Below are 22,702 nucleotides of genomic sequence, written 5' to 3'. Positions count from 1 at the left end.
AGGGCCTGATTTCATTTAGGCTGCCTTTGTTTCAGTAACTGCAATTGAGAACCTGTGTGTCAGTTTCTCATGAAGTTAGATTCATAGTTTTGCCACATCAAACCCGCTGCAGCTTTGCTCCTGATTATTTCTCTGTTTCTTTTCTAGAAATCGCTCAGCTGACCAGCAGTGACAGTGGAATTGCAGAAACTCCAGAAACAGATGACTCTGTAAGTGCTTAGACATTGATTACATTATTGATCTAGTTCATCTTTACTGCAGGCGAAGCAGTGAAATCCAGATTTTATCTCTTTGATTTGTTTTAGCGTTTATCTCGCTCTCGTCCTCAGTCTCAGAGTTTCAGCACGGCCTTGCGGTCCCGGCGGAAACCCTGTGAGCTGGACTTTGAAATGATAAAACTCATCAGCAACGGTGCCTATGGGTAAGGACGTCTCATTTCTCTATCGGACGATCTAATCTCTGCTGATAGATGGTTGGTTACAGGCTGTTTGTTTCTTCTTTGTTTTGCAGTTGACAAAACCATACTGTGATCAAACCACACTTATTGTTGCAGTTTTTCTTCTATTCTTTGTGCAGCTCATAGGTAAACTTTTTGTTCCACAGAGCTGTTTATCTGGTGCGGCACAAGGAAACTAAGCAGAGGTTTGCCATGAAAAAGATCAACAAGCAGAATCTGATGTTAAGGAATCAGATACAGCAGGCCTTTGTGGAGAGGGATATCCTCACCTTTGCTGAAAACCCTTTTGTTGTGTCCATGTATTGCTCCTTTGAAACACGGAGGCACCTGTGCATGGTTATGGAATATGTTGAAGGTCAGCACTCTATTTTATTTTATGTGCATAGTGCGACCGCTGAAAGCAGTCTACTTTGAACAATGTCTTCTTTGTGTTGTTCTTTACAGGAGGTGACTGTGCCACCCTGCTGAAGAACATGGGTCCCCTACCTGTGGACATGGCTAGGATGTACTTTGCAGAGACAGTACTGGCTTTGGAGTATCTACACAACTATGGCATTGTTCACAGGGACCTCAAACCTGACAAGTGAGCTGTAAACAATATTTGTACATAAATGCTGGCACTCAGAGAATTATATTTTATTTTCAGGCTTTTGTTTTTCTTGCTTTTCTGTCAGGCATCTTTTCCATTTAAAAACAAACGGAACAAAAAAACTGTACAGTACTCGATTGACACCAAACAGCAGACTTGACGGTGTTAGTCATGAGCTATTGAATATAGCTAACAATTAAACTGAAGTTGGTGATGCATCTGTACTGTATTTAAAAGACATTGTGACCTACTGTTTTGAGTAATGGCTGTTATGGCATAATTTGCATAGTGCATTTGCACACCTAGCTGTATTATTTGTCAGATACCTGCATTAAAATGCTCCAATAGGTATCAGTAGCACAAATATGTGCGAGACCTGACCAGGGAAGTTCACGATTCAGGTTAGCAGACAAGATAAGACAGCTTGCTGCCAAAGTCACCTGTGTCAGCAACATAGGCAGTATTAAAAAAAAATAAAGGAGACATCGTTTCTAGTCTTACACCTGCATTATTTTTAATATCCACCAGGGGGCAACACCTGTGGGGTTATCCAGTTTTGTACAAGTCAAGAGGCTGTTGGGTTCTTTGGCTATGTATGTAACCACAGTAAACATGTTTCTGTTGGGTTTATTGGGTCATTTCCAGGTTTAAGATCACATTTAATAGGACACGAAGTCCATTTTGTAAGTTATGGGAATTCTAAGAGTCAGAAAGGATGATTATGTAGGACTTACTCAGTGGCTAATGACTTTGAAACTGGCAAGGAGAAACTCAGTTCGACATCCCATAATGGTACTTCAGTGAAGGACATCGCAATGGCTGCACAAACCCTGCATACGGTCTAATGCAACAACCTGTCAGTCAAATTGCCAGTGCTCCTGATAATGCAGACTGTAAGTCTGATCAAAATTTGAACAGTTTATTTGTAAATGGTAAAAATGGTAAATGGCCTGTATTTATATAGCGCTTTACTAGTCCCTAAGGACCCCAAAGCGCTTTACATATCCAGTCATCCACCCATTCACACACACATTCACACACTATTTGTCAATGAGGAAATCTGCTATAGGAAGGAAAACATTTTTATATTGAGGTGTAAACATGTTTATTTCTACTATAAAGTCAGGGTTTTGTTTTTTTTTAACGTGGAGGTGTGGACATTGGCTCGCTGTGAGAGTCTTCTTCAACCCCAGGGGTACAGCTCGGTGCTGAAGAGAGCAGAAAGTCAGTAAATATTGGATTAATGAATCATTTGACCAAGACAGAACACCAAATGTGTTCTGATTTTGCTCTGGATTTGTTGGATGCTTAAAAGGGAAGCCATATTTGCTATATTTAAGTGAAATTAAATAACTGTACTTAAGGGTTGTGCGATATGACCAAAGGTTCCATCTGTGTACCTGGAACTGCTGCGGGAAAAAGCCAGTTCTAACATTTGAGTCTAAGGTTTATATTTTAGCACCTGGCAGCTCTTTTGCATCCGTAAACTCTCTCCATACTCCAAACCATGTCCATGCTACAGAGGTAGCCCCTCGTTTAGGTATAAGGTCCTCAATTTGTTTTGACTGGTCCTGGTTCTGTTTGGAGCTACCTGGTCCTGCCACATTTTCACTGGCTATGCTGGTATTCTCTGTGCCCAGATGGAAAAAATATTGCCGTAAACGGTGTATTTTGCGACACCATGAAACAAACGATAATGTATAATTTGAAACGACAGATGTTTTCACATCATCATGCGATATATTTCGTCATATTGCACAGCCCTAACTGTACTTCATAATATGTCTAAAAATAATAGAAATGTCTTCTTTTTTTTTACCTCAGCCACCTTTGTGTTTGTTCAATAACATTAAAGATTGAACTGAGCAATTTTAATTTTTTTGTTTACACATATTGGCATGGAAACAGCAATTTCTTTTGTGAAAAGGAAGAAAAATGTCAGAGTCATGCTTTACGTTTTTTGTTTTTTTTCCCTTCATAAAAACAACATTGTAACAAAAATCGCAGAACAACTGACTGCATTTATCATTTTACTATAATTAAACTTTGTCCAACTTTGTTTATCTTTTAGTCTGCTGGTGACCTCAATGGGGCACATTAAGCTGACAGATTTTGGTCTTTCCAAAGTCGGGCTGATGAACATGACCACCAACCTGTACGAGGGACACATAGAGAAGGATGCCAGGGAGTTCTCTGATAAGCAGGTAAATGTTGTTGAGCTTTACAGATGTACACTTTCTCAAAGCTCACCATATTTAGAATCCTTTTTGTTTTCTGCTGTACAGGTATGCGGCACCCCAGAGTATATCGCTCCAGAGGTGATCCTGAGACAAGGCTATGGGAAGCCAGTGGACTGGTGGGCTATGGGCATCATCCTGTATGAGTTTCTTGTGGGGTGTGTGCCTTTCTTTGGAGACACACCGGAGGAGCTTTTTGGACAGGTCATCAGTGGTCAGTGTTAACAACACCTCCTTTTTCAATTTGATAATTAAAGCAAATCTTAGACTTACATTAAATAGTTACTGAGATATCTCAGTCGTGCTCAAAATATTTGAATTTACATACCTGAAAACAGCAACTGTCAAAATGAGATACCTGTGTAATTAATTGGAACCCTTTCTACATGTTTCCTTTCCTTATGAATAACTTCTTGACAGCCATCTATTAGATCAGCGGTCTCCAACCTTTTTTGCGCCACGGACCGGTTTATGCCCGACAATATTTTCATGGACCGGCCTTTAAGGTGTCGTGGATAAATACAACAAAATAAAACTAGTACCGGTACCGAAAAAAAGAGAATTTATTCATAACACACGTGAAAAGACCCAGGAAAACCGAGTGAACGATAACAAAATAACGCTGAAAACCGATAAAAACCCTGAAAACTATACATTTCAGACCTGAGCCTCAACTCTTGCGGCCCGGTACCAAACGACTCACAGACCGGTACCGGTCCGAGGCCCGGGGGTTGGGGACCGCTGTATTAGATGAAGGTCAGGTCTTTGCTGGATGCCTTTCCTATTTTTTAAGGACTTGACTTTCAGACTAAAGATTCAAGGACAAACTGCACACCGTGCCTGAGATTTACAAGTTTTTGGCTCCCTGGAAATTATCTTGCTGGTGAAAAAATATTATCTGTTATCTGTTTAAGTGGTAAAAACACTCTCCTGAAAATCGTCAGGCACCTGAGCTGAAAATGAGTGAAAAAGCAGCCAATATCCAAAGAAACACTTAACTACACTTGAAAACAGTTACAATAAAGTCTGTTTCTTTGGAAGCAAAATACAGAAAAATAAGGGTTGGCTTAAGTTTTTTATTACACAGTACTGTGTTCCAGCATCCTAAAAAATACAAAGTTCATTTATTTTCTTATTTGTTTATGTAAGTTTATTAAATACCTAAAATGTTACAAGTCATATTTTCTGCTAATGAAGGCGATTAAAGGTGAGATTTGACCACATCTGGCATTTAGATGCTATCCTGCACATCAGGGGAATTCACAGGCTACATCAAATATGAATTAAACATTCATATAGTGACCACATTGAATGAGTTGTGCATAATTTCCAATTTTTTGAAGACCGAGATTTCCCTGAAGGCTAGCAGCAAACAGATGGCAGTAAGTGCCTTTAGCTCGCTTTAGTTCCCAAATGAAGTTTATTATTGTGATTTATACTTTGTCACTTTATTCCCTCATAGTGTCATTGTGACAGAGCAGAGAAAATCTTCTTGAAAAATACGAGCTTTCAGCTTGTCAGCAGCGTGTGGCATGTTGGATAAAAGCTTCTGTCTGTGCCATGGAAATGAGTGGCGTGCAGTGACTGATTTGGTATACTCGTAAACAAACTGTACCAATGTCCTGTGTGTGACTGTTAATTAGAAAGCCCCGAATACACTGAAACCATGCCACGGTGGCCTGCGGCTGCACATACGTATTCATAGCTTACACCCAAATTTCCTTAGAATGGGGTACAGAGAGAACATAGCAGACAATCAGCATGAAGCACACAGCTCTGCTCTGTTCGCTGCTTGTTTTTTCAGTTATTATTGTTTAACATTACACACAATAGAGCTTTGATTTGTAAGAGCTCATTTCAAAATACCTTTGAGAACAAAGTGGTTTAGTATTAGGCTAAAGTCATTTTTGGGATTTTTTCAAACTATAAAATCCTATAGACACATATTTATTGAGATAATAGCTGATTAATGAATCTGCTTCAATGAAGGGCGGCTGTCTTCAACATTCCCAGTTTTTCATGTGCATAGTGCTATGAAAAAAGGTTTTTTTTGGTTTGTCTGTTTGTTTTTTGTGTATTTTTCCAAGTTACTATTCAGTTACTTTGTTCAAATCGGTTCAAATCGGTTTGGATAGTTTTTCATTTATGACTAATAAATGTATCAAATCTATATGAGCCATAAAATTTGACTTACATGTTTTGTTACAAAAAACTAATTAAGCAATAGTTCCTTTTTTGGTTTAAATGTATTTTTACTACTACTACAGCATTTTCCCCCCACAGTTGGTTCACAGAAGAAAAAAGATATTTTCTGTGAATTTGTGAAAACAACGAACAACCAGAAATTCTTCTGTAATTTTACACATTTGTAGTTTTACTGGACCAACCCACTTAAGTTCAAAGTGGCCTGTATGAGGCCCAGGATGTAACATGAGTTTGACATCCCTGCTCTAGTGTATTGTCAGATAGCCGTTAGAGGCATTATCTGACTAGATGACATCTAGTTTTAGTGTCTGTCAGTGAAATAAAATCTATAAGGTGTTGGTACGTAAAGTCATTCTATAACACTGTTTCTGGTTCTAGATGAGATCAACTGGCCAGATGGGGATGAGGCTCCACCTCCTGACGCTCAGGAGCTCATCACCTTGCTGCTGAGACAGAATCCCCTGGAAAGGCTGGGCACAGGTACAAACACAAAGAGTGAAGACCTTCTCATATGTGGAGCAGTCAGGGACTGGGTGAGAACTAGGCATGCACAACAGGCCGCTATAAATCCTCATGTGCTACCTCAGCACGGCTCATTATTCCAAGTCACTGGGGAAGAAATTGAGGTCATCCACCAGCGGAGCAGTTTATCCTGTGGCCTACTCACCTCTTCCTCCTGATCAATTGCAATTATTTCCCACCAGTCCATGAATCTAGCTTCATGCACAATCAGGGACTTTGAGTGTGTAGATCTGCAGACTGTAAAAGTGACCATGACCCTGGGCAAAGGCCTTTAATCAGTGCAATGCACACAACCAGCTTGGTCTGGAGACATCCGGATCTACTTAGGCATCTAGATCTCCCCTCAGCGGGCTGCCATTCACAAAGTCTCCTGCTATTTCACTAAAGGTCACAGGCAGGAAATTGTTCTGCATAATTTATGGTCATGATAGCGATTTGTCCTGTAGCCACTAGGGAAAAGAGAAACACACCGTAAGCATTTCTTCTGTTCCTGTGTTTGAACCATTCAGTGTCGAGTGATTTGTGCGTGTGCTTTCTCCACAAGCAATTTTCACATTGTTCCATATTTATCCGACCTGCAGGTGGAGCGGCCGAAGTGAAGCAGCATCAGTTTTTTCACAACCTAGACTGGAACGGCCTGTTGAGGCAGAAGGCTGAGTTCATCCCTCAGCTGGAGTCCGAGGACGACACGAGTTACTTCGACAGTAAGTTATCAAACGGCCTCATAAAAACACTTATTCTTTGTGATTGATAACTGATAGCTGATTGTTCATTCATGTTTGGAGTGTAAACAGGACCTAGTAGCAGCTAATTTTAATTCTTTTTCATGCGATTTCAACAACATACAGTGGGGGAAATGATTATTTGATCGCATGCTGGATTTGTAAATTTGTTCATTTCTTTGGAAGTAAGCAATCTCTATTTTTATGGTAATTTCATTTTAATGGGGAGAGAGAGAATATGAACCAAAAATCCATGAAAAGCATATTACATAAACGTTATGAAGTGATGTCATGTCCACTGAGTGAAATCAGTATTTGATCCCTGAGCAAAAATCAACTCAGAACTTGGTGGAGAAACTCCTGTTAGCAAGCACAGCGGTAAGATGTTTCTTGTAGTTGGTCACCAGGTTTATGCACACTTTAGGATTTTGGCCCACTCCTCTTTACAGAAACTCCTTGGCTGCTGCTTAGCAACTCAAACAACTGAGGGCTGGAGACTGGCGCGGCCACTCCATCACCTTAACGTGCTACTTCTTCTTAGCAACTCCTTTTTTGCTTTGGTGCTTTGTTTTGGGTACGTGGCCTCGCCCACTGGCCCCTCAGTGCGGTGAAGTTGTCCAGTACCCTTAGCAGAAAAAAAAATCCCCAAAGCATAGTGTTCCACCTCCATGCTTCACTGTGGGCATGGTGTTTGTTGGGTCATACTCTGTATTTCTCTGTGTCTCTCCTCCAAACACAGCAGGAGACTACATAAATATTTGTTGTCAGGAAAAAATGTGTTTTTTGAAACTGTAGAGCATTATTCCTGGTGAGCACGCTGCTGCTCACACATCTCAGCTGTGCAGCAAGATTTCAACCACTGCTGTCAAAGAAACAACCAGAACTGTATTTGAGACTGCAGTGTGAGCTGTAAATATGTTAGCAATATTTTGTTGCTCACATATGAAATTTGCATGTATGCTGTCATAACTATGGAGCATCAGCAGCTTTAAAAATAAATAGTTATTTTAATCTATTTGACTAATATGTAATGGAAAGATAAAATACAATAAATATACAGTAGTACAATTTCAGCTGCAGAATCTTGTGTGCCTGAATACAACAGAGCGAAAATGTGCTGTAAACAAAGTTGTGTGTACATATTTGTGTTAATTCTTTCTTTGTATTTTGTGGAGCCATGCACCACATATGAGGTGTAACTAAGAATACAACACTGAAGTGCAAATACTCATAATAATGATAAACAGCCTGCTCAGAATTACGTGGCAGCATTGCGATCAAGTAGCCTGGTGTCCAAAATGTTTCAACAGCTGTCTGCTGCTGAGTTTTCCATTTCTTTGTGTTACTGAAGAAGTGAACAATCCAATTACAACCAGAAATGCCAGTTTAGCAAATCTGACAAAATTCTGCTTCATCCTTGCATCCCATCTGAGATCATGACTTTCCTCCAGATGCTGTTAAAGTAAACTTTGCATTATTAAAATGCTGTTTTCACTAAAACTCTCTAAGGACACGCAGACAACACAGTTAGTTTTAATTCCAGTTTAGGTTTTTTTTTTTTTTTTTACACTTTTATTAACAAAACTGTCCTATTACAGTACATCTTTCATTAAAATTGACATTGGCATTTTGAACAGCCTAATTTAATACTTTGTTACATATGAAGTATGTCTGCAGCAGAGCAGCGACTCTGCCTCTAATTAAAAGCAGTGAAAACACTTGCATTTCTTAGTCATTATACTCTTTTTCTACTTGGGTCATCTTTTTGCACTATAATAAGAATAACCTGTAATAATGCAATTTATAAAATATAATTCTCTCCTCTTTCACAGCTCGCTCTGAGAGATACCATCATCTGGAGACAGAGGAAGAGGACACAAATGATGAAGACTTCAATGTGGACCTGCGGCAGTTTTCCTCTTGTTCTCACAGATTCTCTAAGGTATGTCCTTAATCTCCCTCCTCACATTGTTCCAGTGTCATCATCATTACTGCCAAAGACGTTAGCAATATAAATGAGCTCGAGCCCTCATCTGTCCCGATCCCATTCTCATGGGAGGGGGAAAAACACGAGCGGCTGCCATTTCATATGGAAATGTGTGTCTTGAAAACACAGCCTCCCTCCTGCTCTTCCTTTATCTCCATAGTGTCAAACGTAGATTTCAGCTTTGCATACATTTTCCACTTTCAAATGAGATTTATTTTTCTTGGTAGTAATGTGTGACACAGTACACAATACAGACAAGCTGGGAGTCATTGCTGTGCTGCATTGCAGTGTGCTCTCCTCACATCAAAACAAAGCATTACAGTGTGTCTCAGAAAGCAGCAGGGTGTCTCAGAGGAAGCGTTCAGCTATACTGAACCTTCTCGATGCTTGTTGGACACAATGAAGTCTGCATAGCACAGACAAATATAAAATAAAGGTCACGAGGTTACCCAGTATCTGTACCGAATGTGATAGATTTTCTTTCTAAACCTTTTTGGCTCTTTTATTTTTAAACCTCTGTTCACATTTTGTAGCTTACATGTAACAAAGTGAGTCATTGTCGCTGTGTGGCTATCAGGTTTACAGCAGTCTGGATTTGTCCCGTGGGCATCTGGAGGAGAAGGGAGAGACTGAGGAGAAGAAGACCGAGAGCCCGCTGACTGTGGACTCTCTCAGCTGGACGCCAGACTTCGCTGAAGCGTATGAACACCTCCATCTCTAAATCAAAAACGATTACCAGAGTTCATTAATTGCTACACCTGACCATTATATAGACTGAGCACACATTAAGTGAGCAGTTCATTGGATGATGATTGTGCTGGCATACTAAACACATACTGGAAGGATTGTAACGCAATTGTCATGGTTTTTTGGTTTGAGGTGAGGTGGCTGCAGTTTGTAGAACATAGAAAAACTGCAGTGGAAGTGGTTGAAGTATTTAAGTACCAAACTACAAGATGTGATAAAGACGGAGACTAAAAAAAACTTACCTTGTTTAACTTGTCTCCCATTCCAGATCATCTTCTCTTGCACGTCTGGACTCTTTTTAGATATATGTAGAATTCCTTTAATGTAAGCTTGCACTGGTCCCCATGCAGAATCTTCAGCATGTCAAAAAAACAGTGTTTGCGTTTTAGGAAGCTGATAAAGTAGCAAGCAGGCAAGTCTATTGGCTCATCCAGATGGTGAGCGACGATGGTGTTTTTTGAGTGTGCACATGATGGGGTGCTGGCACACTCCACAGTCCAGGAGTGTCCATTTCTGCTTCATTTTCTTCGCAAAGTTGAAGTAAAACTTGACTGTCTCAGCCTTGGGGATAAATTCAGCACTTTCTGCATATTCGGGGTTGAAACATGTTAAAAATCTGTAGCTGAAGACGCAGCTATGATCAGCAGCTTTGGTCTTGCGCGCTAAATTTGGCTCAGTTTAAAGAAAAAGTTGATGTTTGCTTCATGTGCAAATTTGAGGGCAGTGGCAAACTTGCACAGTGCAAGTGATTAGGTTGCTGAATTTTCAGTGATCAGGTGAAGTGTTTGACACACATTTTAGGTGCATTCCAGGAGCTTCTTGATTGCATCTGATATTTATGTAAAAATCCATTCCAAGTTAAAGAGGATCAACCTTGTTAAGCTCAACTCAGTAATGGCAGTGGTGTAAAAATAACACTTTATAAATTGAATCATACTGTTCCTGCTGTCCCTCATTCTGAGAAGTCTAGGGTGTTCATCACCTTTACAAGCTTTTGCTCTCTCATGAAGACTCAAAATATTTTTTAGTCATTTGACAGTTACAAAACTCATCTAACGCAAATCTGTTGTTTTATCCAGACCCTCGCTGTCCCACTCGACAGACACAGACAGTATGAATCAGGGTCCTCGCCCCAGTTTGCTACCAAAGTTTGCCATCTCAGCTGAAAGCGAAGGGGATGAGACATCAGGCATCGGCGATCCCAGCAAAGCCTCGTTCTCCATCGGGGAGTTTCCACAGGACGAGCCTGAAGCTGCCACTCCGGGCAGCACGCACAGCGGGGCCACGCTCTCTGGTACGAGCCGCAGTCTTTAGAATTACACACCTTTCCGTACATGTGCTTGGTTTGTACTTTGTAACATCATTAAGGTGCAGTTCTCTGGAAACAACAAAAACATATGATTGAATGTTCTTGCTTGTTTTATTGGGAACATTGTGCTGTGTTAAATTGAGCTCAGTGCAACTGATTGTTTTTCAACCACGTCAGTTGCCCCCTGCTGGCCATTAGAAAGAATTCAGGCTCTAAGTGCAGACGTTTGACCAAAAAAAAGTAATTGATGTGCAGTTGGCCTAAATGTATAATTTGCACGTTTATTCATTATTTATTATTAATTCATGTTATTTCTATGGGAAGAATAACTGTTTGCTTCATTCCATCCATAAAAAAAGGGAGTTTCTCAGAACATTTGGACCAGCTGACACCCAGGGGAGAGGGTGTGGAGAGCCCTGACAGCACCAGTCACACCTCTGCTGACCACGGACCTCCGTCGACCTCTCTGCGACCTGAGAGTGCTGTAGAGAAGAGCGGAGCCGTGCCAAAAGTCCCAAAGTCTGTGTCAACTGGTGCCCTTTCCCTTATGATCCCTGGAGGTAAGTTAAAAACAAAACAAAACAACAAAACACACACATATTACCATGCTGATGTTGCCTCAAAATTTTGTAAGCTACATTGTTGACGCATGTGGGAGCAATAACATGTTAAGGATAACAGTAAAAGCAATGGACTTTAAAAATAATCTGAAAAAGATGAAAGTTCACTGTGAAGCTGTCATAATTGGCCCGGCATGCCTCAAGTTCCATGTTAAAAAGAGGCTGTGAGCAAAAACCTGAGCACAAGCTGCTAACAAGGAAAATAATCAGGCATGGTCAGAGCGAGGGTCTTCACTGCAGGGAGAGAAAATCGTATTAGTTTCACCCACAGCTGCAGCAGAATCAATCCTGGCTCAAAAGCTTTTACAGCAATACCTCGGTGATGACTTCAGGGCACGTTATACTCTGATTGATTTTGGAAAAAATTTAAGAACTCAGACGTTGGTCAACTCTTATTTTTCCAGATATCTTTGGAGCGTCACCGCTGGCCAGTCCCCTTTCTCCTTACTCCCTCTCCTCAGACCCTTCCTCAAGAGACTCCTCTCCGAGCCGAGACTCCTCCCTCTGTCCCTCTAACCCACGGCAGCCCGTCGTGATCCACAGTTCTGGGAAGAAGTTTGGTTTCACGCTGAGGGCAATCCGGGTGTACGCTTGTGACAGTGACATCTACACAGTCTATCACATGGTCTGGGTAAGGCCTTTAAGCATTTTTTCTTTAAACAAACCCTGTTGAATGACCACAGGACTATGATAGCAGATGTATGATTTTGTTTTGTTTGTTTGTAATAAATTATTTATTATGAAAATTAAAAACTGTACCATCCTAACATAATATTAGTCCATTAATGGGATTTTTTTCCCCCAGCAGTTAAAACTGAAGGCATCACATAGACTTGCTTTTATTCCAAATTTTAATAAACAGCGGTGAAAATAATTTACAGATGCAACCAGAAGTCAGGGAACTGTGAAGTTTGTGTGCTTATGTTTTAACTTGATGCAATTGAAAGTCTCTTGATAACTACAGGTGTCGCCCTCTGCTGGCCACTGAAAACGATGCGTGCAACAGCATTTTTCTCTTTTGTCTGAACAAAATGTTCTAAAACACAGCTTTAAAAGCAGTTTTAAATGATTCAAATGCTTTTAACACAAAAGGATGATAATGAATCAATACCTTTTTATGTTGATCAGAACGTAGAAGATGGTGGGCCTGCACATAAAGCAGGACTCAAAGCTGGAGACCTCATTACTCATGTGAACGGAGAACCGGTTCACGGTCTTGTCCATACCGAAGTGGTGGAGCTCCTGCTCAAGGTAACGCACAATGTGTGTTCATCTCTAAACAGCTACTGTTAAAATATTTAATAGTTCTGATATTCATTGCGTTTGATGTAATTTCAATTAGAATAAACTGAATAATCTATTTAGGTTGAGGAGTAAGTGCTACTGAAATTGATGTTGTTTCCATTTTTTTTAAAAGTGAGTGCAGAAAATTCAGCTCTAATGATTTACTGGAGCGCGACTACAGTCGTTTTAGTTGGAAGATATTTAAATCATAAAAGGGTTTAGGTAAATTCCACTAATATAGATATAAATGTTTGTTCTGATTTAAAAAAAAAAAAAAAAAATCTATCCTCTTCCCAACATCAAGTGTTTTTCTTTTTCTTTTTCAGAGTGGCAGCAAAGTGGCCATCTCTACAACCCCCTTTGAAAATACTTCAATAAAAACTGGTCCTGCCAGAAGGAACAGCTACAGGAGCAAGATGGTCCGATGTGGCAAAAAGCCCAAGAAGGAAAAGACCCCAGAAAGGTACAAATAAGTCCTTAAATTACCTTTGGATCATTTGTTTCTTAACCCCCTTTATTTAAGGGAGACTGAGACAACCAGCTGCTGTGCTTCGATGGAACATTATGGCCCATTATTAAATGATTTTTTGTTTTGGTTAGGGAGGTTTCAATAAATCTGAGTTGCTGAGTTTTATTTAAACTGCTGCATTTCCTCCTCTAAGACAATTTGGTACATTTTTAAAAAGCTAACCATCCACACACAATGTGGAATTTCGTAAGTAAGTTACAAGCACTAGCTCAGTTATAGTTCAGCTTCACTAGGTTCTGCATATCCTGATAAGTTATTGAAGACCACAAGGTCGTATTCCTGCCCTGATACTTGTTTCTGTAAGCGTGGGAACTGCAGTTTTGTTTCTGCAGCCTAATCGTTCTTCAGAAAAGAGGTGAGTGATCCAATTTCCTGTGTGCAGTCATTACTCTATTTCCTGTAGGCCTCTAGAGGGCAGACAGATGACACTGAGGGAATCATTGAAAATCTGACGATCCTACAGATTCAGTGGGTTGTTTTCCATCTTTAACAGTTAAGAGTACCTGGCACTGTGCAGAGCAGTTACACATGTAAATAGTAAGAAAGCAGCAGCCTGTGGTGTCCATTGTAAACTGTGAATTTAACACTTCGTCATCTCACTTTTCTTTTCACAGGCGCCGCTCCCTTTTCAGACGCTTTGCCATGCAGCCTTCTCCTCTTCTGCATACGAGTCGCAGCTTTTCCTCCCTGAACCACTCGCTGTCATCTGGTGAGAGTCTCCCCGGCTCCCCTACCCACAGTCTCTCCCCTCGTTCCCCTACTGCCGCCTTCCGCCCTGCACCAGATTTCACCCAGTCAGGTGGAGATTTGAACTCATTTTTGATAACAGCTTGAATGTTACTTAATGTTTATCCTCTAATATCCTTTGGGTGTTTTGTGCTTATATATTTCAGGTGGCAACTCATCCCAGAGCAGCTCTCCCAGCTCCAGTGCTCCCAACTCCCCTGCTGGCTCAGGCCACATTCGGCCCAGCACCCTGCATGGCCTCGGCCCCAAACTGCCAGGTCAGAGGCTTCGTCAGGGTCGACGCAAGTCTGCCGGTAGCATTCCCCTCTCTCCACTGGCTCGCACGCCTTCACCTACCCCCCAGCCAACATCTCCCCAGCGCTCACCCCCTCCCCTTCTCAGTGGACACTCTGTCGCCATTTCCAAAACAACCCAGGGTTTTCCAGCCAAGATTCATTCCCCACCCACAATTGTGAGACACATTGTCCGCCCCAAGAGTGCTGAACCGCCTCGCTCACCTCTCCTAAAGCGTGTTCAGTCTGAAGAAAAGCTGTCTCCTTCTTACACAGGGGAAAAGAAGCACCTGTGCCCAAGAAAACGCAGCTTAGAAGTGACCCAAGAAGAGGTGCAGGACGAGGACGTGAGGACAGGAGAGCGCGATTTCACCGGCCTGCAGAGTGTGGATGAAGCAGCCTGTGAGCCACTGACAATCACTCGTTTACGGCCTGTCGAGCAGGGCTGCCTAAAAAGGCCAATCAGCCGTAAGATGGGCCGGCAGGAGTCTATAGAAGAGCTCGACAAGGAAAAACTGAAGTCCAAGATGGTTGTGAAACGACAGGAGTGGTCAGAGAGGAGGGAGTCTCTACAGAAGCAAGATGCTCTGCATGAGTCCGATTCATCGGCACCGTGTGCTTATGATGGGGACGAAGGCTTTCTGGTCCGAAGCCAAAACAAAGTGCAGAGCAGCCCGGAGTCTGGAACGCTGGAGGCTAAAGCTGCTAGTTCAACTCTTAAAGACGTTCTGTATAAAAAGCTGAGCACACGTGTCAGTGAAGGCATCGCTGAGCCTTCTGGTGGCAGCAGTGAAAGTGATGGAGCGCTGCGATCGGCTCTGTGTTCTGGTCACCCAGAATGGCAGCACTCTCGACAGGGTAAAGACGGCATGAAGCCAGACAGACTGGACTTCAAAGCTCCCAGTATCGAGTTCACCAGGAAGAGGTTGTCATTCGAAGAACGAGAAGACTGCATGTGTCGGTTGACTTCGACCCTCCATGAGAACCTCCACTTTGGTTCTACGAGATCGAAGAGCCTTCAGCTGGACACGGCCATGCCTCACGACCACATGAAGGCCGGACTGGGAAGCGTCCACTCGAGCCCTGAAGGTCTGGCCCCTAAGCTTTTCTCTGGCAGAGGAGAGAGCGCTGTGGAGAAACTCCATCTTATCTCTTCTGCAGAGTCTCCGCTTAGAAAAACATCATCTGAATATAAACTTGAAGGACGCCACGTCTCTTCTCTAAAGCCTCTTGAGGGCACCCTGGACATTGGTCTGCTCTCTGGACCCAGAGTTTCTAAAACAGAAACTTGTTTGTCCAAGATGGCAGAGAACACAAGTGACACAGTTTCTGTAAACCCACCAATACGACTTCAGAGCCCTACTGAAAGGCAAATAACCATCCCCCAAACAAAAACCACAGACAAGATGAAGAGTCCCCTAACTTGTTCTCTAAGCCCTGAAACCGTTTCTTCTGTAAACAGCATTGTTGTCTCCAAGGAGCAATCAAATAATTCAGCAACAGAAATGAAAGTCAATGCAAGTGGTGAGAAAACACAGGATAGACAAGGCGAGTCATTGAAGGCCTCAAACAGCAAAGCAGATCCCTCAACTTTTAGTGTTAAACAAGAAGGAAGGACCGGTATGAAAGCCAGCCATGAGCACAGAGGCCCTCGACACAGCTCCCACTTCTCCTCCTGTGGAAAAACACCCTCCATACGGGAAGTGAGCAACGAAGATCAGGAGGATGAGGTGGAGCAGCAGGAAGAGATACCAGACACTACATCACAAAATACTGACAGCTCCAAGACAGCAGTCTCTTTGGTAGACTTAAAAACTTCCCCTCCATTTACAACACTGGAGGCTCGAGCTGTTAGTAAACCTCTGACTGGGCCACTGAAGCAGAGTGCAGACTCAGTTTTGGATACAGGTCAACTTCAGAGCTGTGAGAAGAGAAAAACTGCAGCACAGAGCTCAGACACAACCTCACGACCCGCTTCTGAGGCGAATGTGCAGACCAACTCTGCATCGGTACATGTTCCAGCGAATGTGCCAAACATTTGTTCCTCAAATACAGAACCAGGAGTTTCTGTCTCGGCATCAGCGTTTGGAGCATTACCTGATAGTAAATCAGAGCACAGTGAAACATCTGTCAGCTCATCTGTGAAGCTGGTTGGAGATGCAGGCAGCTCGGGCTCCAAGACGGAAAACAGTGCAAGTTCCACAGCTGCAAAAGTGGAGCAGAAGAAAGAAGTTTGTACGATAAACAAGGCCACTTCACTGAATATTATTACAGATGCCACACTGAACAAAAAGCATAACACTGTGTCTGCTGCTGCAGTACAGGACAGTGGCATGTCGCTGCAGAAGAAAGACGTTAACGTATCACCAAAGACGAAGAATACAGCGGCTGTGAAAGATTCAGAGCAGCCATCACAGATGTGTCCGACTGAAAAAGCACAACACAGATCGTCCGATGCACAACTTTGCACGTCTGTTGTCAGTGTTAAAGAAAACACTGTGGTCCCTTCAGCAAAGCTCAAAAGTTCAGGTTCGACAGCTACAAGTGAAACTGTTTCGAGTCCCAAAAGCAAGTCGAGGCCTGACCCGCAGCCCACGCTGCCCACGTCTGTGAAGAGAGAGAAGGAAGCAAAAACACAAGAGAGCGCAGCTCCTCCCGTCCCAGCTGTCAAAGGAAGTCCAAGTTCAAAAGAGAAGGATTTGCCTAAGGAGTCTGCCCCCTCGACTTCACACGTTCAAGCAACCCACGACGCTAAACGGAAAGAAGCCTCGCCGGTATCCGCCGGCGATGGCGCAAAGAGTGAAGACTCTGTGCAAGCGAAGCCCTTGCCCACTCATGCTGACACGAGGCAGCGAGAAATACAGCCCAAATGTTCTGCTGCTGTCAAAGACGTCCCGAACTCTAAGCTGAAATCTCTCCCTCCTAAAACATCATCAGCTCTGAAGCCTGCTGCAGCTCCAGCAATTAAACAAACTCTCGATTCCAAACCTAAAGACACTTCACCTAAAAACCACCCCACAGTTATTAAAGACCCCCGTGACCCCAAAACAAAAGAATGCGCCCTGCCTCTCACTACATCTCAGCAGCTCAGGAAGGAGCCTCTGCCGCCATCAGATGTGTCCTCTCAGCCCGACCCACCAGCTGTGCTGCCTAAACTTCCAGCGAAAACAGAACCACCGAGCAGCGCAGACACCTCAGGCAAAGGCTTCAGTTGTGAGCCTGCAGTCAAGATATCCAAGGATGCTCCCAAGTCTGAAGTGGTCAAACCGGACAGTCACAAGCCCCCGGACACCAGAACCACCACCCCAGACAAACCGGCATCATCTCTCCGGAAGGAGCAGGGTGAAAGAAAGAAAAAGGAAACCGCTCAAGAAGTCACGCCTGCACAGAAAAACACTAAGAGAGACACTTCCAGGGCTTCTCCATCTGCAGCTAAAGACAGTTTAGACAGAGACACGAGCAGGTGCAAGCAGCTGAAGGAGTCACCGCGTAGCTCCAGTAACAAAAAGTAAAGAGGAAAGTGATGATTTCAAAAAACAAAAGAAAAACGTGACTGCTTCAAATAATCCAGATAAAGTAAAAAGTTGGGATTGATTTGTGCAATCATCATCATGCCTTCTTTTTTTGTTTATTTGAGGACCAGGCAAGCTGTTACAAGCTGATAGAGAGGGAAAGTCTGCGTGTGTGTGTGTGTGCATGTGTGTGTGTGTGTTTAATATGATTATTCATAACAACATGTTGATGTTTCTAGGTTTGAATGTAGGCGATCATTTGCCGATCCTTTCTGAAGTTTTACTTTCATGTCAATCGAATGTTTGGAGGATTTCTTTCTGTTCGTTGCAGAACACTTCGTGCAATCAGTGTGTTTAAGGGGCAACGGGGAGGACACCTGTAAAGGCCGTGATGTACGAGAGTCTGTGCCATAAGCAGTTTTGAATTGCACTCTTTCTTCTAGACTCGGAGGATCTGAAGTCTTTTAATGCAGTAGACCACACAATGTTGTCGAGCAGTTGTGTTGTTAACGTTCAGTATGATCAGATTGTTTTAATGTTGGGTTTCGTACAGTGGTACACAAAAGAAACGCACTATATCTCGTGCTTTTCACCTAAAACCTGAAACAAAGTAACTATAGGATCACGATAGGATTCTAAAAATCATAAATTAGTGAAGGGGCCTTAGATATATGGGAAATCAGACTTGCTTTTTTTTTTTTTTTTTTTTTAAGCAAGATGTGGTGTTTATTCACATTCCTCTGGCATCTTGTACATATATTTTTGATTTTTATGCAATATAGTGTAAATAAGATACCATTGTAAAACAGGGATACATGGGCTTACATGATTGTCGTTTGTATTATATGTATAGATTTTCTTCATATGTCATGTTTGTATGCTAAGTATTAAGAGTATCATGTTCTGCTTGTGTGGTCTAAAGTAAGCTACAGCAGTGTGTCTCATCAAACGTTTCCTCTTCTGTGTGACTTTCAACATGTTTTCACATGTTCCAAAATGAACTTGAAGAGAGGAGAGGGCATGAGGGGCTATTTCTAAAAACAGAAAAAAAAAATGTAGCATTATATAACAAAACTGTGAGGGCTGTCAGCGTTTCTCCAAGAATGTCTTTGTTGATGATGTGTTCACTGGCTGATTAAGCTCTGAAGATTGTAAAATACGGGACATTGTGTTTGAGGAAGATGAACCAGCAGTTCTGCATAGTAATCACAGCAGTAGATTTCTAGAAGCCGTGGGCCTCGTCTCTGGGTTACGTCCACGCTATCGTTAAGGTCACTTGTGCGAGTAAAACACGATCTGAAGCGGTTCATGTTCAAGTGCTTTGCTGTCAGGGTTTTGGTGTTTTGGATGCTTCATAAAGAAGCTCCACCCGGGCGAAGATTTTATGATGGCTTTGCATAACATAGTTCATGTCTGCTTGAAAGTTTGAGGTCACTTTGAGCTGGATTTTTTTTCTTTTCTTTTTTTAAACAAACATTAATGGCATATCTGCTCATTACTGTCTGACCTTGTATAATTTTGTCTTGTTCAAACACTATCTGATCTGTTGGCAAACCTGAAAAATTGTTTCACCAATCTAAGAAGCAATACTTTAGAATGATGTTTGGAGTATAAATGCTGTGGGTTTGATTTGAGTCTAAAGATTAAAAGAACTTTCCTGTGAAACATGTCACGTTACTGTCGTTCTAAGAAAGGGGGGGAAAAGTGCTGCACAGTTTGCTGTTACAGGTATCATTTAATGAAGCTGGACTCTGTTTCTCGAGTCCTTTCATTCAGCTGTAAACGCACTTCTTCTTCTTTTTCGATTGCCATTAGAGCCACTTTGCGCTGTTCTGTGATGAGTCGTACACACAGTTTGTATGAAATCTTGTGTTGCCTCACGAAATGGATCAACATCGATTTCAGAGGAAAATTCGTTAGTCAAACCTCCCCACGCCGACGCTCCAGACAATCAGCTCGCTAAAAGTATTGCTCCTTTAACCAGCTGTTTAGATTCGGTCGCTCTTTCAAAGTGATAATGATCTGCTCTAATTACACAATGTGCCATAGCTTCCTAAAACGTGTTTCTGGATGCATATGCAAATATTCCCTTAGATGATTCAGTTGATCACAATGTCACGTTTAACTGCTCCCATCAACTCATCAAGTGACCACAAACTTTTCAGCTATGAATGTGAATTTCATGTTGGTGTGCTAATACCGTGGTACTACACATATAGGCTGTTGTATATCCGCATACACTTGCTACCATTTACACACTTTTCTATATGGTAGATGCCTTTAAATTGCAAACCCTAAATGAAAACCACAAAGTAGCCTAGGACACTAGTATTAGCATCATTAGCTCTGTTGTGCTGGCTGTATAAAACCAGATCCACCGTGTTGTCCGGAGGTCACGGTCTAAATCTAAATGTTCCACACAGTATGTGTCTAAGAGTGAAAGTGAAAACCAAGATTGACAGCAGAGATTTTAATGTTAAAAGAATCTAATGTTCAGCTGCATTGGATATTGTAAAAGTATTGCTAATGTATCGTGAGATAGTAATAAATGCACCTTAATCTTTACCAATGTTAAGTTCAAAGGGTGAGTGCAGCAGAGCGGTTTATGAATCCCTCACTTTAGGTTTTTTTTTTTTTTCATTCCCCCAACACTCACGTTTTCCTTTCCTGTGACGACACACATTTAAATCTTTAAAGCACATTCAGTGTTTGTTTACAAAGCGTCATGGATGTATATTTTGTATATTGTTGATTTGCCAAATCTGCGTCCTGTGTTACAGATAATGTTTCTAGTCGTGCGAGGTTTGCCTCCTCGCCACCATGATTTGTTTGTGCAGTAATCGATGTCTCTTCACGTCACGTTCTACTCTGTCTTCTCGTCTTTTCAGATTTCGTTTTATTTCCTCCTCTGTGCAAAACTAGTATTAGATGAACTTGCTTATGTTGGTTTGTCTTTTAGAATATGTGCAATAAAAGTGTTTTGAGTTTTGTATTTTGCCCAAGGAAAGCTCTATGGATGTCATACATGTTGTATATTAAAACAGATATTTATACTTCTAATGTTGCGTAATACTGAAAATAAAATGGAATTATGAGTTACTGTTTTGCAGTTTTGTTTTTTTTGTTAGCCTGAATTGAAAATGTAGTTAAAGATATATCAGAAAAAAACAAGAATTTACCATAAATATGCTTAAAGCCACAACACAATGTTACTGTGTTTATGGATGAGATGTGCAGCCCTTTAATAGTTTGTAGTTGTGCAACCTAAATTCATGACAAAATATAATACAGCAATATTTTTTTTTCTGAATGCCATTTTATATTCTGAATGATGAAATGTGCACATTTCAGTTAGTTGTGGTTATTTGCTGGTTTAACTGGAATCAAATGTACATACAGGAAGTTTACACTTGATCACGGTAAGTAATGCAATTCCAAAAGGGGGCAGCATCTTTCTGTGTGTGTGCCAGGGCTCTTCAAATAGGTCCTCTGTTACGCAACATGCAGAGAGTCAGACGATTAATGAAGTGTGGCGCACTGAGAAATCTAAACAAATATAAATATGCAAAGAACACTGATCTGCATTCATCGTGTATTTCAAAGTAAAACTGCATGTTATCATTTACATATTATGAGCTTCTGGAATAATCAGATGAGCGAGCCTCAGAGAAATAAGTCCCCATTGGTCTTTTCATTCATGATTAATGGTGCAGATGGATCAGCAAGCACAGCCTGATTAATAAGCAAAAACATTAATTAGAGGAAGGAATTGGTGGGAAAAATGGTGTTTGGGAATAGTGCTGGGAAAATATGCTGGTGCAGCTACAGGTCAAAAACCTTCATATGCTTCAACTTTAAAGATTTCTGAAAACGTCTTCATGGCTGCAGTATCAGAAATAATTAGTTGACCTTGAACCTCTAAATCCTGCTTAGCCTCAGCATTCTTAGCATCTCACCGCTTTACAGGGACACATTTAATTATTTTCACTAGCTTGTTTAACAAAGGAGAAAAAATGCAGATGTTTTTGTGTAGCCTCTGAAAGAAGTCGATATAAGAGAAAACCAAATTCTCATTGGAGATCATCAGTTTCTCTAGTGGCTATTGGGATTTCACCTTTAGCATTCATCCATCCGCTATCGCTTCTTTTGAAAATATAATCTAATAGATTGCCAGGTTATTTAAATATATTATTACTGATGATGTAACCAGCCATGTGCATTGTTATCAGCAGGCTGTGGGGTTAAAGGGGGAGAGAGCTGACAGACATGCGTACATTGTAGAGAGTACTCAACAATATGCATTTAACCTCCCCCAAGCTCCACTTTCTATTCATTTAAATGGATATGATCAACAGCATTGATCAGAACATTGTATTCTACAGACAGTCGTATTTCTCAGAGGATAAATCTTAAAAAACAAACAAACAAAAAACAACCTCCAGCCGTTTTGTGGCGCTTACCTGTGTTTCCAACTCAGCCGAGAGTGAAAACCTCTCCAGCGGATCCTGAGTCAGCTGCAAGTCCTCCTGGTAGGCCGTGTCTGAGCTAGAGAAAAATCAGTGAAGGTGACAGCAGTGGTCTGTGGCCACCACCTGCAAAACCATCCCTGCTTTTACAGTCATGTGCATTTTAATTACCAGAGTGTTGAGTTTAAGGAGGGGGCACATAAGCTCACAGGCACATGTAGATTGTAGACATTGAAATCATATCGAAAAGCTTTCGCATGTTCACCATACGCTAATGATCATGTAGGTTTGTATGTTCCCTTTCTCCTCCGGGACAAGTGGACGAATCTTGATAAAACTTTGCATAAACACTGCTGAGGGCACTGACAGTAGCGTCTGTGTGGTGTATACAAATATTTTATACAAATCCAACAGTATATATATTTGCACATGTGGCAGTTCAGTTGGACACGATGTGTTTAGTTTGTTGATGTTTAGTGTGCGCATTTTTACTTTTG

General features: G+C 41.6%; 1 protein-coding gene across 13 annotated transcripts in view; it reads left to right on the top strand.

Moving 5' to 3' along the window:
* Positions 1-18,444, top strand: part of mast4 (microtubule associated serine/threonine kinase family member 4) — a 95,234-nt gene extending 76,790 nt beyond the window's left edge. For 12 of the 13 annotated variants that reach the window (XM_026173203.1, XM_026173201.1, XM_026173200.1 and 9 more), the window contains 17 exons: positions 148-209; positions 330-421; positions 604-812; positions 902-1,040; positions 3,118-3,250; positions 3,332-3,497; positions 5,867-5,968; positions 6,592-6,714; positions 8,565-8,674; positions 9,297-9,418; positions 10,546-10,760; positions 11,135-11,335; positions 11,800-12,026; positions 12,524-12,646; positions 13,006-13,142; positions 13,823-14,007; positions 14,102-18,444. In XM_026173203.1, the coding sequence (XP_026028988.1) occupies positions 148-209; positions 330-421; positions 604-812; positions 902-1,040; positions 3,118-3,250; positions 3,332-3,497; positions 5,867-5,968; positions 6,592-6,714; positions 8,565-8,674; positions 9,297-9,418; positions 10,546-10,760; positions 11,135-11,335; positions 11,800-12,026; positions 12,524-12,646; positions 13,006-13,142; positions 13,823-14,007; positions 14,102-17,739 (5,984 nt within the window). In that variant the 3' untranslated portion in view covers positions 17,740-18,444. The remainder of the gene's footprint in view (positions 1-147; positions 210-329; positions 422-603; positions 813-901; positions 1,041-3,117; positions 3,251-3,331; positions 3,498-5,866; positions 5,969-6,591; positions 6,715-8,564; positions 8,675-9,296; positions 9,419-10,545; positions 10,761-11,134; positions 11,336-11,799; positions 12,027-12,523; positions 12,647-13,005; positions 13,143-13,822; positions 14,008-14,101) is intronic. The other variant, XM_026173202.1, reaches the window with a different exon arrangement.
* The last annotated feature ends 4,258 nt before the right edge of the window (positions 18,445-22,702 follow it).

The sequence above is a fragment of the Astatotilapia calliptera genome, chromosome 7, assembly GCF_900246225.1.
Source record: "Astatotilapia calliptera chromosome 7, fAstCal1.2, whole genome shotgun sequence".
Taxonomy (NCBI): Eukaryota; Metazoa; Chordata; class Actinopteri; order Cichliformes; family Cichlidae; genus Astatotilapia; species Astatotilapia calliptera.
This window is presented reverse-complemented; position numbering and strand designations above follow the sequence as displayed.